This window comes from Prinia subflava, chromosome 3, assembly GCF_021018805.1.
Source record: "Prinia subflava isolate CZ2003 ecotype Zambia chromosome 3, Cam_Psub_1.2, whole genome shotgun sequence".
NCBI lineage: Eukaryota > Metazoa > Chordata > Aves > Passeriformes > Cisticolidae > Prinia > Prinia subflava.
Genome location: NC_086249.1, coordinates 9,250,824 through 9,265,688, shown reverse-complemented (window position 1 = coordinate 9,265,688; position 14,865 = coordinate 9,250,824). Strand labels below are relative to the sequence as shown.

General features: G+C 43.9%; 1 protein-coding gene across 4 annotated transcripts in view; it reads left to right on the top strand.

Moving 5' to 3' along the window:
- The first annotated feature begins 3,713 nt into the window (after nt 1–3,713).
- Nucleotides 3,714–14,865, top strand: part of USP25 (ubiquitin specific peptidase 25) — an 88,996-nt gene continuing 77,844 nt past the window's right edge. The window contains exon 1 of one of the 4 annotated variants that reach the window (XM_063393890.1): nt 3,714–3,889. In XM_063393890.1, the coding sequence (XP_063249960.1) occupies nt 3,845–3,889 (45 nt within the window). In that variant the 5' untranslated portion in view covers nt 3,714–3,844. Of the gene's footprint in view, nt 3,890–4,228; nt 4,307–14,865 lie in introns of those variants that run through there. The other 3 variants (XM_063393888.1, XM_063393889.1, XM_063393892.1) reach the window with 3 other exon arrangements.

Genomic DNA, 14,865 nt, shown 5'->3' with positions numbered 1-14,865 from the left:
GACCTTCAATTTAAGGTCAATAAACAATGGAATATGAAGTTGTGTTTTGCAGAATAACAAAATGTAGATTTTTGTTTGCCTCATTTTAATTTTACTTTTAGACTTTCAAAAAGCTTCCAGAAGACAGTTCCTCTCTTTCCTGAGTTACAGCTTTGGTTAGTTTTTGTTTTGGTTCCCTTGGATGATAACCACCAGGAGATTTTGCAGGTGCCAAAGCGATGCGTGAATGGTTACCAGTGACACAGAGAGTAATTGCCAAATGATGATTTCAAAAGTGTCACGCTATAAAAGCTGCTTGAATGGCTGTGGTTTTGTCAGTTGGCTGAACTGTTTACTGCAGAACCAAAAGGCCTAAGTGAAAGTGCTCTGAGATGGGGTTTTTATAAATGTGAATCCAGGGCAGCTCTTGTCCAGGGTTAACTACAGAACCTGTGTTTGTCATGTTCACTGAGCTTTTTAAAGCAGTGCTTTCTCCTCTCCAATATAGCAGGTTGCACATTTGAGAAAAGAGAACCAAGAAGTCCTGACTTGTACTTCCCCAGCTGTAACTTACGCAGCCACAGTCTAATTAAAGCCTTAAATAAATGTTGCACTTAATTAAAGACAAACCCAAGTCTATTGAAAACGGAGCAAAATAATGAGCTATTTGTTGTTGTACATGATACTTGTATACAATAAAACATGTGCTAAAGTGTTTTGTGGTTGGCTGATGTTTTGGCTGCTCTTTGCAAAAATGAGAAAATAAGGATTCTGGTGAGCAGGCACAGGCTTTCCTGGCAGATCAGGAAGGTGTGATCACTTACTGATTTGAGAAATAGATGAAATGAAGCTTGATGGGTGCCATTGCTGAGCCTGGCTCACCCTCTCTTCTGGGCCAGCACAGCTGTTCCTGCAGCCAGTCAGTGAACCATTTTGGGGAACTGATCTAGCAGAAGAAAACAACCAGTTTAGGGGGGAGGGGAGTCTGTTCTTGTGTTTCAGAATGCTGGTGAATCACTTCTCCAGCACTGCTGGTGAGGAGGATGTGCAGACAACGGGGAGCCTTGCTCAGGGGACCAAGCAGCTGGAGGCACAGGTTGTGCAACATGTCACCAATTGTTTAACAACCAAACCACGTTTGGTAACAGCCAAACCCTGTAATATTCTTAAAAGGTGAGGAGCAAGTAAGGGGAAACCTGACAAACTTCTGTGAAAATATGCACACATATATATATTCTTCCTAAACTGTGGCCCTGACAAAATCATAAGTGTTTTCTGATGAGGTACAAATTCCAGTCTTGTGCTCAATGCACTTCATAGAGCGCTTGAGCTGCTAATGGAACAGGGAACTCTGTTCCCTCTGGTTCCCAGCAACACAATAAGTATGACAGAATCCTCATTTGCATGGCTGTGGTTCAGATGATGTATTTCAATGGCAAATCCCTGTCTTGGGATTGCATTGCTCAGCCTTTTTTTAATTCAAAGAATATTGGGAAGCCGGAGCCCTTAAAAGTGATAATTTTATTGGGGGAGGGGAATTTAATGGAAGGTGATACTTTGTCATCCTATGCTGATTTAAAGAGAATTGAACAAATCTTAGGATTTCTTCTTTCTTTTTGAATACATTTTATTTTTGGACACAGGAAAGCTATTAAACGAAACAGTGAAAACACTTGAAGAAATATTGCAATACAAATGTATTTCATTTAAATGCTAATTTGTTTGTAATAGTTTCAAATAATGTAAATAATGAATAGTTTTGATGAGAGTTATCTGAACATAGCACATGTCAAAAACACTGAAGAAGCTGTAAAAATGTATAAAAAAGCGCATGATTATATATTGGAAGAGGACAGATGAATTGGACTAGCACTCCTGTACAACTGCTATGGTAAAGATTTTTAAGAAAAGTCCTAAGCTGCTACTATTGTCTTTCCTACATGTAGCCATCAGTCTGAGCAGAGAGAATTTCCGCTCCTATCTCCAGAAAGTTATTTGCAAGCCATTTCTGATCCCGTTATATTATCTGCATACATTCTTGTCTTTTGCACAATAAATTCTTTGGGAACATTAATTTTAAAAATTGCCTCGCATATTGCAGCATAAAAGGAAAAAACATTAAAACTGATACAATCTATGGGCACCAAACCTGAGAAGAGCAAATATTGATTGCATTGCAAGATCTCCTTCACAGAAGCTACAGTGAAATAAAGCAGTGGTTGCAGGTTGTCATGAGCTGTGCTTGTGTTTTACTTAAAGTTCAGCGATGTTATTACCTGATAACCCAAGTTTTAAAAAGATCCATACTGTGCTGTGGGGAGAGGAGGGCCTTGAATTACAGAGTCGTAAAGACCGCATGACAGACAAGCAGTAGCTGCAATTCATTTTGTTGCATTAGGCTCCCAGCTCATGTTTCTTGGGTGCCTGGGGCTCTCAGAACCGTGCTGCTCTCTGCAGTTTTTCCTACAGACTAAGCTTCAGCAGCCTTGGTAATGGAACTGGGACACAGGTACCATGCACTGGGCAGGCATTGGAAACGTGGGGTGGGCTTCTCTGCTGCCGGGCAAACGTGTTTTGGCCAGCCGAGTCTCTTTGCCCTGCATGTGCTGATGCCCAAAGCAGAGTCCTTTCTCACCCTTTCCTTGACACCCCAGAGCAGGGTGAGAGAGGGACAAGCTTTTCCCTGATACTGTTTATCTGTGGGCTGCCGAGACCGGCTCCCCCCACACCAAATACGTTTATGACATTCCTGTACAATTTGAATGCTGAACACCATCACCTCACAGCTCACCCAGTCTAACTCAGCCAAACCTCAGGGAAGGGGAAGACCTGCAACTTCGGGATGCACCATTACTATGTCTTGTTCTGGGCTCCTGGAGAGGGTCCAGCAGAGGCTACAAAGGTGATACGGGTCTGGAGCATCTCACTTAGGAGCAGAGCTGGGCCTGGTTGGTCTGGAGAAGACTGAGAAGGGACCTCATTAATGCACATAAAGATCTCCAAAGTGAGTGCCAAGAGGATGGTGGAGACCAACAACAGTGGGGCCCAGCAACAGGACAAGGAGCAAAGGCCATAAACTAAAACACAAGAAGTTCCACATCAACACGAGGAAGAACTTTTTCCTTTGAGGGTGGCAGAGCACTGGAACAGCTGTCCAGGGAGGGTGTGGAGTCTCCTTCTCTGGAGACACTCCAAACCCACTTGGACACGCTCCTGGTGACCCTGCCTTGGCAGGGGGGTTAGGGCGGGTGTTCTCCAGAGGTCCCTTTCAACCGAACGATCCTGTGATTCTGTGATTCATTTGGTGATACGGTTTGTTGTCGCTACGAGCAGCCACAGCGCTGGAACCAGCGCTGGCTCAGAAATTCCCTGGCGATCCCCTGGAAAGCGGCGCCGGCCCGAGCTGCTCTCGGTTCCCCCGCAGCGGGGCAAACTTCGCCTTCCCCGGGGACGCGGCGGGGCCGCCCCTGCAGCCGGCGAAGGACGCGGAGCCCTTCCCGGGGGAGGAGCGGGGCGGCCGCGGGGCTCGGCGGGGCCGCCCCGCTGCCGCCGGGCGCTCCCAAGATGGAGGCGGGCGGTGTGACAGGGCGGGGAAGGGGCCGGGCGGGGGCTGCGCCCGGGGCAGGTGCGCGGGGCGGCGCCGCCGGGAGCCGCGGCCGGGCCGAGGGCGGCGCTCGGCGCTCCGGGAGTGGCAGCGGGGCCGGAGCGGGGCTGCGCTGCCCCCCCCGCCGGGCGGTGACTCGGGCTCCCCCTCCCGCCCCGCCTCCCGCCCCGCTCGCCCAGCCCGGGCCCGGCCCAGCCGCCGCCGCACGGCGCCGCCGCCACCCGCCGAGCCCGGGGCGCCGCCGGGAGCCGCGCGGGGGCCATGACGGTGGAGCAGAACGTGCTGCAGCCCGGCGGCGCCGCCAAGGTGAGTCCCCGGCGGGGCCCGGCCTGGAGCGGCTCCGCGTCCCCGCCGCGCCCGGGCCTGGCCGCGCCCGCTCCGGCCCCCGCCGGTCCCCCCGCGCCCGTGCCGAGCTTCTCCCGGGCCTTGCCCGTGCCGCGGCCTCGCCTGGGCCCCGCCGCTCCGGCGGCCGCGGGGCCGCAGCGGGCGCCGCTGCCGGCCCGGCCCCGGGTCATGCCGGCCCCGGGCTGGGCGCTGCCCTCGGGGGAGCCCCGGCGCGCTCCCCGCGGCCCCGAGCGGGCCTGTTGCGCTCGCAGGCTGCCGGGCGGAGCGGCGGGAGCGGGGCTGGGCGGGAGGAGCGCGGGGTCCCGGCCGTGGGCCCGCGGGGAGATGCTGCACATGCCCGGCGTGACCCTGCAGCGCCGGCATCCGCGCCTGCTAAAGGTGAACGCTATTTCCAGCCAGTGACGCGCTCCTGCTGGAGTGAAAAAGTGCCGGGTTTGGGGACTCGTGCTAACGTGCATCATGGAACGGGGTTAAGGGGATGACGGCGCTTCCCAGGCTTACTGCGCGCCAGGACTCGACGGGGAATGTTTCTCTGTCACAAGAAGGAAAAAGAGATACCTTCTAAAGCTTTCCTTTGCTTGAACTGAACTGTCAGGAGAAATGTCTAAAATGAAACTGCCTGCTTTTAAAATAGTGTTTTAAAGGTAGCGTGTAACGCAACTCTTCTGGTTAGTGGTGTGACTGTTGCCTCTTGCCGGATTTTTATTAATGTTTTAATGGCATGTGCTGCCTTCATAAGAGGATAAAGGTGTATGTGGTGTGGAAGTTAAATGGCTGCAGCCGTAAGAGTGGGCAGTGGGAATGTGCTGATTAGGGTGTAATTGGTTAAAGTGGTACAACTCGCGTTTAAGAAGCCTTTTTGGAGGGAGGGCGTGTCTGGCCGAGGACTGCTCTCGTAGTTGGAAGTAGTTAGCAGGGATTTTGGCTGCTTCAGCAGGAAGGCAGGGGCTGAACGGACTGATTTTGTTCCTCTCTCAGTGTTTTTAGTCGGGGTGTGCTCGCAGGTTAATGTAGCAGATTTGCTGCTACGTGTGCCTGCTGTGTTTGATTTTGCTGCTGTGCATCTGACAACTTTCGCGAGCAAGTTTATCTTTTACAAAACCTCCTGTCAGTGGGTTACTTAATATTTTGTAATTATCACATCAGATACTCTGTTACATAGTGCCTTCTGGACCCTGATCAGTGCTGCCTATTTGTGTTTTCTGACAATAATCCTGAAGGAGAAATGCTAGTTTTTCAGCTAAACTGGAAGGATCCTTAGTTTTCAGCTAAACTGCTGCTTGTGGGTCAGTGGTTCAGATTCACTTGAGCTTCAAATCGAGGATAAGCCCAAAAGGAGGTTGAAGATTGATTGTGGTATATGCCAGGTAATCCATGCTGCAGTAAAAATCAAGCTAGCAATAATTCTGAAGCTGTAATCAACGTCTGTGGGTGACAGGTCACTTTTTTAAGTGTCTAGAGAAACTGAATAAAATATCAAGGTTTTTTCATGGCCAGGATTTTTTTATTATTATTATTTCCATTGAATCATCTGATTATTTTATTATCTGCAGTTGCTTGTTACCTGTTTTATCCCTAATTGCATGCACTTAAGGAATGAGGGAAAGGCACATCTTAAAAGTACTTTGTAAAAAAAGCTTTATTTGGCTCCAAAGTGGGTATCTCATTGCTTAGTGAGACCAATGACTAGCTAATTGGATGACAAACTTTAACATTGATCAAGTATTTTCATGTAAGGAGGCAAATGGTGAGGGTGCAATGGGCTGATGGATGGATGAAAGGTGGAGAGGCTACCCTAGCACTAACTTACTGTTTTCCCTTGAAAGAGGAAAAATCCCATCTCCACAATTAAGGGAGTTTGTTCTGGAGACCTCAAAGTTTGTTACAATTGTTTTCTGGTGGTGTGAAGAAACCACATCCAAGTAGAAATGTATTGGTTTTACAAGAGATGCCTGAGTCATCGGCATACCTTATTCGGCGCCGTGGTTCCCAACATTGTTCATCAAATGTTTTCTTACTGTCATACAGGAAGTGTGTGTCAAACTTCAGCAGCACTTGGAGATGTTGGTTTGTATTAATAAATGCTCTAACTACAAACAGCCTGTTTCCCACTGAAGCTATCTTTAGTTTATTGTGTAGTTAAAGCAGTTGCATCAGGTCAAAAGAAGTCTTTTCTTTTATCTCTACTGATCATCTTGACCCTTAGTTAAAACTTGTAATTTATGTCCTGAAGCAAATAATTAATCATATTATTCTTGTTGCTCATGGCCCTTGGGTGCTTCTCTGACATTGGTCGGTGTCTGAAGGTTATAGGTAGTCTTCACAGTAAGACTAAAGAGAGTGAATAAAGGTAAACAACATGAGAAGCTAAAAGAAAGCAGCTTCTTGTGTTGTCCAATCTGTATTTCTGTCCCGTCCAATCCTTTTTTTGTCAGGCATTTTGCTGCTGAGGAGCTAAGGCACGTGTGTTGCAGGATTTCCTGTACTCCAGGCAGCCCTACATGGCTTGTGCCTGCATACACCAATTTTCCTCCTGGAGGAAGATCTTCCCTTGTGCTGTGCAGACCCTTCCCTCGGCCAGCGTCCCCTACACAGCGAGTTCAGGGGCTGGGTGATTTTTCTGGTGACTGGAAGTTATGATGTGGGGAGGTCAGACATGTTTCAGCATTGTCTCAGCTCTGGTACTTACTGTGCTGGTCATCTTGGAGCAGCAGGTTGAAGAAGCTGGGTTTTAATTAGTGGCACTCAGCTGGCCTCTCAGCAATGTGTGTTATCAAGTTCTACTGCTTCTGGAGAGAGCCTGACATTTGGTTAATACACAGATTTCAAGGCTGTTTTATCTGTGCTTTGGTTTCCCACACCCACTGTTATTTCAGACCTGTGATTCAGCAGCGCATTGGCAGTGTAATCTCAGGAATAGTAGAATAATAGTAGAATAGAGCTGTGTCAGCTCAGCCCATTCTTCTTTTTCTAAAAGAAGCACAAACTTTTAAGGATATTTACCACTTGAAATAATGCGTGGCTTAAAGCAAGGTCTGATAGTAAATTCTTCTCTCTTGCTGTTTTTTGGGCTGAAAAGGTGAAAATTGTGCTAGCTCGTGTGTGCTTTTGCTGTGCTTGTCCCATGGTTTTGATGTACTTATTATTTAAAGATTTAGCTAATAATATGGCACTGAGTATTTTTTTTTTCTAAAAGCAATAGCTGCTTCCTGCAGAGGATGATAGAGTCATCCAATTAACATGATGCAGTCCTGAATGGCAGGAAGTGATTGCAAAGTTATCTACTGGGCACCTGGTACACAAAGAAGGTATCTTGGGAGCTGTGTACTGTTTTTTTTTTTTTTTTTCCTGTCTAAGTAGGTGGCAACCTTCCAAGGAGTTAAAATCCAAACCTTTAAAATCTCTGTATTTTGAGAGCTGGGTTGCCTGGTGGATCCAAGAGGCTGCAGGCTCCCTCTCTCATCACGAGCCCAGAGCCACTCTTGCCTGTGACCAGCGTGCAGGTGTCCCTCTGCACCTGAGAAATGGCCCCTGGGCCATGGAATGAGGATGGTTTCTGCATCTCCCCGTGAATGTGGAGCTGTCTGTGTTTGCACTGCGTGATGGGGTCTTGAATATGGGGGGTTACAGATGCCAGTGCTGGTACCCAGAGCTTTAGTACCTCTTTGTCCAGGATGAGCAGAACACTGATTTACTCAAAGTGTTTGCACCAACTACTAAGTAATTTGCAAACATTACTTGAAGTACTGTGGAGTTGTGCTTTTAAGTATATGCATCTTGTTCTATATTTAAGAAGTTCATATCAAAAAGCTTTATGATACTTGTAGTTACACCTTTGACACAGATTCCTGTTGGTATTTCTGAAAGCTAGAGCAAGGTGCAAAGGCCAGTGATTCAAAGTAATTTTGAAAGCCCTTGTCAAACTGGTCTGCTAAATTCCTTTTGGTTTTGTGACTGTTCTGATGGGTTTTGGTGGGTGTGGGTGGAGGTGTGTGTGTGGTTAGTTTTGGGGTTTTTGGTCTTTATTTTGTTTAGTGTCTATGCAAGCTTGCTGAATCTTGAAGGGTTGTGTTTATTGGTATAATATGATATGGGTCAGCACCTTTATAAAACCTTTAACAGCAGTTAAAATGTTTTGTGTTCAGAAAAACTCAGAGAAATTCAGTGATGATTTTGATTATGTTTGCAGTTTACAAGTGTAGTACTATCATAATTTTTCTGAAATAATGTCTTTATATATGTTCAGTCCACCCCTTGAAAAGAAAAAGACTGCTTCAGAATATGAAAGTGTAAAGTTTATCGATTTTCCTGATAACCTTTTGTAGTATTATTTTAAAATATCTGTAATAAATCCTTAACACACATTTCCCCCTCCCCCTCCAATATTTTTAGGATAACCCTATATTCACAGCTACTATGAGCAGCATCTACAAAAGATTGTAAAACCCATCGGCTTCGATGAAAAGGTCAAAAAAGCAAATTACCCATGTCTTAAAATAGAAAAGTATTTCAAATTTTAAAAAGGACTTCATAAAGATAAGTGGAAGGATAATTGAGCAGTTGCCTTTTTACACTCTTGTGCATAAGAAGATACGTTGTGGCTGGCATTGCCTTAATTCTGTGAGTTCAGCTGGTGTCCGTGGACTGGAGTAACTGAAGGGGAATGAAAGGTAGAACAAAAGATGGAATTTCTGTTCTGATTCTGGTAAATCTTCTCTTCTGTCTCGCTGAGGGACCCATCCAAGAGTTGACAGCCCAGTTTTTCAGTCCGTGAGAAGCTGGCTCCATGGCTCCAGAGATGTGAATGGTGAGCTTGAGGGATGGCACGGGTTCTGGGGCCAAGTGGCCAGGTTGGTAAATCAACCTGAGGCTCCAGGGGACTTGGAGGATGCCCTTTCAGGCTGGGCTCAGATCTTGGCAAAACCAGCAGGGAGGTCTCTGACACTGCCCTGTGCCAGGAGTTGTCTGGGGAGCTGCATCAGTCACCCCCCTAAAGCCACTGCTGGCACTGCCAGTGACAGGGGGATTATTGAGGTGCCCAGAGGTGCCTAAAGATATATTAAAACAATATTGCTCTTCACTGTCTCTAGTGAAGATACTGATTTTCAATTCCCAGCCGGTCAAGAGTCAAATGTGACATTCCTGGTATTCCTTAGCATAAAAAGTAAATAAAAAGCTTAAGAGCTGTGTCTTCACTTACATATTTTCATGTAGGAATAAATTCCTTTAAAGGCCTAATTTTTTTTTTTTTTTTAATTGATTTGCTGTTTTTGTTAGGAAACAGAACTCTTAAAAATCTGAGAGGGATGTGTACGTGTGTGTGAGTTGCTGGCACCCGAGAGAGAAAAGTCTTTTTTGCTTTCTCTGAGTAGAAAAGCCACAGGTGTGGGAGCAGATTTTCTTGTAAATGAAAGTATCCTGATGGCTTTCTCTTTCTAGTTCTCTTTTGATAACCACTATGATTATTTTATTGTGGGTGAAGGTTGCCTTGGGTCACAGTCAAGGGTTGTGTGTGTATAGGTTTTGTTTGTTTTTCTTTTTTGTTTGGTTGGTTTTTTGGTTTTTGTTTCTTTGTTTTCTTGGGTTTTTTTTAGCTGGCTTTGTTATTAACCTTCCCCATCAAACCCTGATGACTAAGTTACCAATGTGATGGTCTTCAGTCAGCAAATGGACACCTTTAAATTGAAAGAATTCAGATTTTCAGCAGGGGCCTGTTGACTTGTGCCTGGGGTAGCAGTGTAGCATCACAATTGAAATCACAAGTTAGAGTATTAGGTGAGTAATGTAGGAGAGGCTGTTGTGACAATGTCTTTCAACAGGATTTTATGAATTCAGAGTAGAGTTCAGTTGGTTTTTTTTCACATTATGAAATAGAGATGGCTTTTGTTAGCTGATGATTACACTTTATCAGCTGGGGTGCTGTTAAAGAAGTCAACATCTGCTAAGGGTGGAAAATATTAGAGTGGAGTGAAAATGGGTTCAGTTTCAGTAGTCAAGTGAACCTAATGTCACTCATGTGTGACTTCTGCCAGGGAGCTGAGTGTGTGATACATGGGATGAAAGCTCCCTCCGTTCCCTTTGGGACTGTGATAGGTCCAGAGTTCTGGTTAATGCGTGGTCAAGCATAATTAATAGGGAAAAGCTGATACTGTGAATCACAGGAGTTAATTGTGTGCAAAACCATGCAAGTTGAAAACTTTCTATAAGCTCATCTTTTTTGTTAGTTGAAAAAGGGAGAGAATGCTAAAGCTGTGGGGCTGAAGGAGAGATGAGGTGGTGAGATGCCTTCCTGCAGAGCATACCTTGCATGATAGTAACAACTCAGGCTTTGTGCCAAGTAAAGGTACAAACTCAGGCTTTGTGCCAAGCAAAAGCAAATGCTTTTTGCTGTTTCCTTAGGTTGGCGAATGCCACCTCTTGCTGTTTGTTGTGAACACTCGTAGCTCTTACTTTGGCAACACAATGTGGTCTCAACAGCATGTGTCAGATTTTTCCATGTTACTTTACATTAATACTGTGCTGAATATAGATGTTATCGTAAGCTACATTGTGCCTGCACACCTCAGCCAGGCTTGCAGGTAAAATTGGGAGCAGCCGTAGTGTGTGCTGTGGTGATCATCTAAAATGTTGTTTCTTCCAGCATTGCAGTTTGCTCTCTCTCATTGTATTGCAAGGTTTATATTTTTTGTTGCTAGATTTCTTTTGGATTTCAGAACTTGGAATTGACTGTATAAAAGAGCTCTACAGACCACTAGTGGAAAACTTCCATGAAACTTTTTGAATGATCCTGTCCATACTGCCTCTGTGCTCTGTTACCACCCATTTTTCAGACGTGGATAGGGTCTGGTTTTTCAGAGGTTTTTCTAGGTTTTTCAGAGGGTTAGGCCTCCCTGCCTCAGGATTTGAGGCGAGTACACCAGGCTGTTCTGGAGTGGCTGTGGGGGTGTGCTGGCTCCTGCTGACACTCACTGGGCTCTGTTTTCTGGGAGAGGGCTGGTTTTAGCATACTGAGCTACACTGTAGTTTTGCTGTGGGTGTTGTGCAGAATCTGTGGGTTTGGGCTTTAATGGGAATGAAATGTTGAGCAACATTGACTCAAAATGTTGAGATTGCTGTGAAGGAAGAACTGTGTCCTAAGGTGGTATAAAGGACAGATTGACACAAAATATCATGAGCTGGACACTGTTATGACTTCAGTTTTGGTGACAAGATGTCTGAGTTCTCTGTTTAATTATGGGGTGATTTTTCCCATGTATTTAGTAGCATCATTCATTCTAAGCCTTAGAAAATCACAGTTAAAATCTGTTCAGACTAGACTCTTGTGATTTAAGAAGGCACTGATTTTTTTTCAGTTGGGTTTCGTAGTTTTCCTTGTTTTGTAAATGTCTTTAGCTTTGCTTTGACATAAAGGATGAAATTCAGGAGTATGTTGAACACCATCAGCATGAGAATTTCCCTGAAATCTGGTGTTGCCTGGTGATGGGACTTCACCAGGAGCAGCATTATTGTGAGCAGTAGCACCACTGAGTGTCCACAGTTTTAAGGTATCTCTCCTACGGGTGTTGGAGAGGTGAAGTCCAAAGGACATGTGATGTGGAACAGCTTGAAGGCTCAAGTGCAATTAGGTTAACTTTGAAAACATCACCTGACACAGATTTGACTTGATGCTTTTGTTTATACCTGGTTTCTGAATTATTTTACCTGATGGATTCTTGCTGAAAAAAATTATACTCTGCACAGTATTTCTTTTAAAATGTTTGTTATCAACTAATTGGCAACAGTCAAGCTTATCAAAGTTTAGGTGCTAAGAAAATGCAGATTATGCATAAAATATCCTTGACTAAAGCTTTTTTAGCCATATTTCAGCTTTACAGTAAGCAGAGGTAGACAGAACAATGCATTTGATAAAAGTTTGTCAGAGGCATTAGTGTTTTCAAGGCATGATCTGGAGCTATTTAAATCTAAGCGACCCATATATCTTACCATACACAGAATTTGTGAAAATAAATGCAATGATATAATGGCATTGCATCCCCTTGTGGCTTCATTCTGCCAATTGTCATCATTTCACTGGTGTTGTACCCCAAAATGCAGAGGGCTCCCTTTAGAAGAGGATGTTCTCTTGGCATTAAGGTCTGAGTCTGAGATGTAGAAATTTTGGATTGTGATTTATGCAGCTGTATTTCATGCCAGCTTTTACTTTTGTTGAATAGTAAAAGGCAGGCTTGAGGTCACCCATGGTTTTTGTGATAACTGTCCTTGGCACAGCTGTGTGACTCCAAGGACTGTCAGATACCTGTGCTTGAAATTTCTATTCCTGTTCTCAAACTAAAAATTACACTTGCTGATTTTCAGTCAAGTCTTCATTAAAACATGAAGCCACTTTGAAAAGCTGAGTTTAGCTGTGTTTTTACTGGGATTAAGCCATAAAAAAAAAGGAGAGTGTCACATGGAAGTTGAAAATAGTGTTGATTACTTTCAGGCGTGTGCTGTGAGAGTGCTTTAAAGTAAGCATCTAGAAAAGGCTGCGTGTGCATTGGCACATGATTTTCTTCATTCTTTTCAGAAGAGGAGATGGCAGGAACAGACTCCTCCTCCACTTCCCTTTTGCTTTTGGTTTCGTTTCATTCTTCTGAAAGTTAGTTACTTTGAAACAGAAATTTCTTCTGGGACCACAGTTGTTGGAAGAGTACTTTTCTTTTTTTTTTTTTTTCCCTAACACCTTGCAGTGCATAGGTATAAATGGCATAGGTATAAATGTTAGAGGACTGAATACTGTATTGTATTCTGGAAATATTAGGTTATGACTCAGAAAGCATTTCTCTCCTTTGCAGATTTTAACTTTTGCTTTATTTTGATATAGAACCATGGGAAAATATAGAAGAACATTTTTAAGCTGGTAAATGTGTTTGTATGTGGCTTTTGTTTGTTTGTTTGTTTGTTTTTTGGGGTTTTTTTGTTTGTTTTGTTTTGGGGTGTTTTTTTGTGTTTGTTGGTTTGTTTGTTTATTTTTTAACTAAATAGCTTTATAGACAGCTTGCATCGGGATACCCTTTCTTGGTATTACCTATTTTCCCATCTGTCAGCTACTTTTCTTCTTTTCTTCAAATTCTGCTTGTATCTCTTATAAAATTTCCCACCTGTTTGTGGACTTTTTTTTTGTTTATTTAGAGACTTTCTCACTACTGTGTTGTTTTCTTGCTTTATAATCTTCTAATTATTTGGTGCTAGTAATTGGCAAGTTTCATTTAATTATGGCATCTAAGCTTATAACATTTTTTTTTAATGGGGTACTAGAATTAAATCTTCTCTGTCTGTATCCCAGTACTTGTTTGGAAATTAAAGAGTAACCAACAGCTTACTGCCAACTTTTAAAAGTTCTCCCTGGTATTGCACATGTTTTATGGGACTTAGTGCTGAAAATCACATAACATCTCTTGTGACAGCCCTGCCTGGACCACAGTTGTCCCCTTGCCTGGGCTTCCTTTCTGGGTACAGGCTGCTAGTCTGCAGGGTAAGCTCTGGATTTATTAATGGTGAAGATAGACAGTTGTGCCCATCATCACCAGTTCCAGCCCTTGCTAGTTTGCTGTGTTGTCTTGCAGCTTTTTCTGGGGCTGATTTTAAGGTGACTGGCAAATGTGGCACCCACTGCTAGTGCCGAGTGGAGGGTTTGCAGTGCACAGGCTCTGCTGAGTTGGGAGAGGCCAGGGAAGGTACTGAGTGCTTTGTGACCTAACTGAAAGGAAAAGAATTGAAGATTTTGCTACCAGAGTTTATCATCTCTGTTGTTTGATGGAGAATGTGTTGACATAATGCTGCTACTGTGAAATACAAAGTTATGTTTCGTGTCAGAGAAATGAAGAAAATCTGTGTAATCATAGTGGTGGAACACAGCCATGGGACAGTTATAAAGATGAGTTCTAATAAACAGGTGAGGAAAGCATGGAAGGAAGTTTTTGAATAAATCTTTTGCTTGCAATTATCTGTTATAAGTCTCAAGCTATTCTGCAATAAGTGTCCTTTAATTATAACTTTAGAAGCTTGCTTTGTATTAAAGAATTTTAAACTGTAGTTTTAGAGTGCAAAAAGGTTTTTTTTAGACAAAAGAAGGAAATAAGGAGGGGGCTCAGGCCTCACACAAGGTGGGAAAACATCCTGGACATGAAGATATGACTTCAGCTCACTGATTTATGGCCCCTGGAGAGGGAAACTGGACATCAGCATTGGAGATTGATGGACTTGAAAATAGAGATGGGACCCCACATCTGGAAGCCAGATCCCACTACCTGGAAAAACATATCCTGGAAGTACATCCTGGAGTATTGAAATATCAGAATAGATCACAATGGTCTATAGAATTATACAGGACAATCTATAGATTTATGGCTGTTAAGTATTGAATTGTGACGTTAAAACTAGAAATGGAAACTGCTGAGAAAGCTTATGAATATGTATGACTATAGCAAATAAAATACCATCAAATCCAGCAATGGGTGTGCAGTTGGAAGGGAAAACCCCTACCACTGTACCCAGCGCTGCCTTTTTGCTCACACTTTACCATGTTAATTAATTAATTATTAAATTGCTGCTTGATATATTGGCCGTGTCAAGCGTCTTATTTTTAACACTACTAAGAGGGCAGCACAGAATTAAAATTTTTGTTTAGAATAATTTTCCAGAGATGTGAACTCGTTAGAGGAGTATTTTGTACCCCTTTTATTCAAGTCAGCTTCTGAAGCTTCAGGTAGGTGTATGGTGATGGCAGAAAGTCATTCTTGGTGATACTGTTGTGGCACCACTGAGACAGGGAAAACTGGCTGGGCTAAATTATAGAGAACAGTGCTTCTGAACCAAAGTTATTGGAGATTTCTTGAGACCATGTCTGAATGTATTGGAATATAGCACCTTCAGCTTTCTGTGGGAGGTGAGGCAAA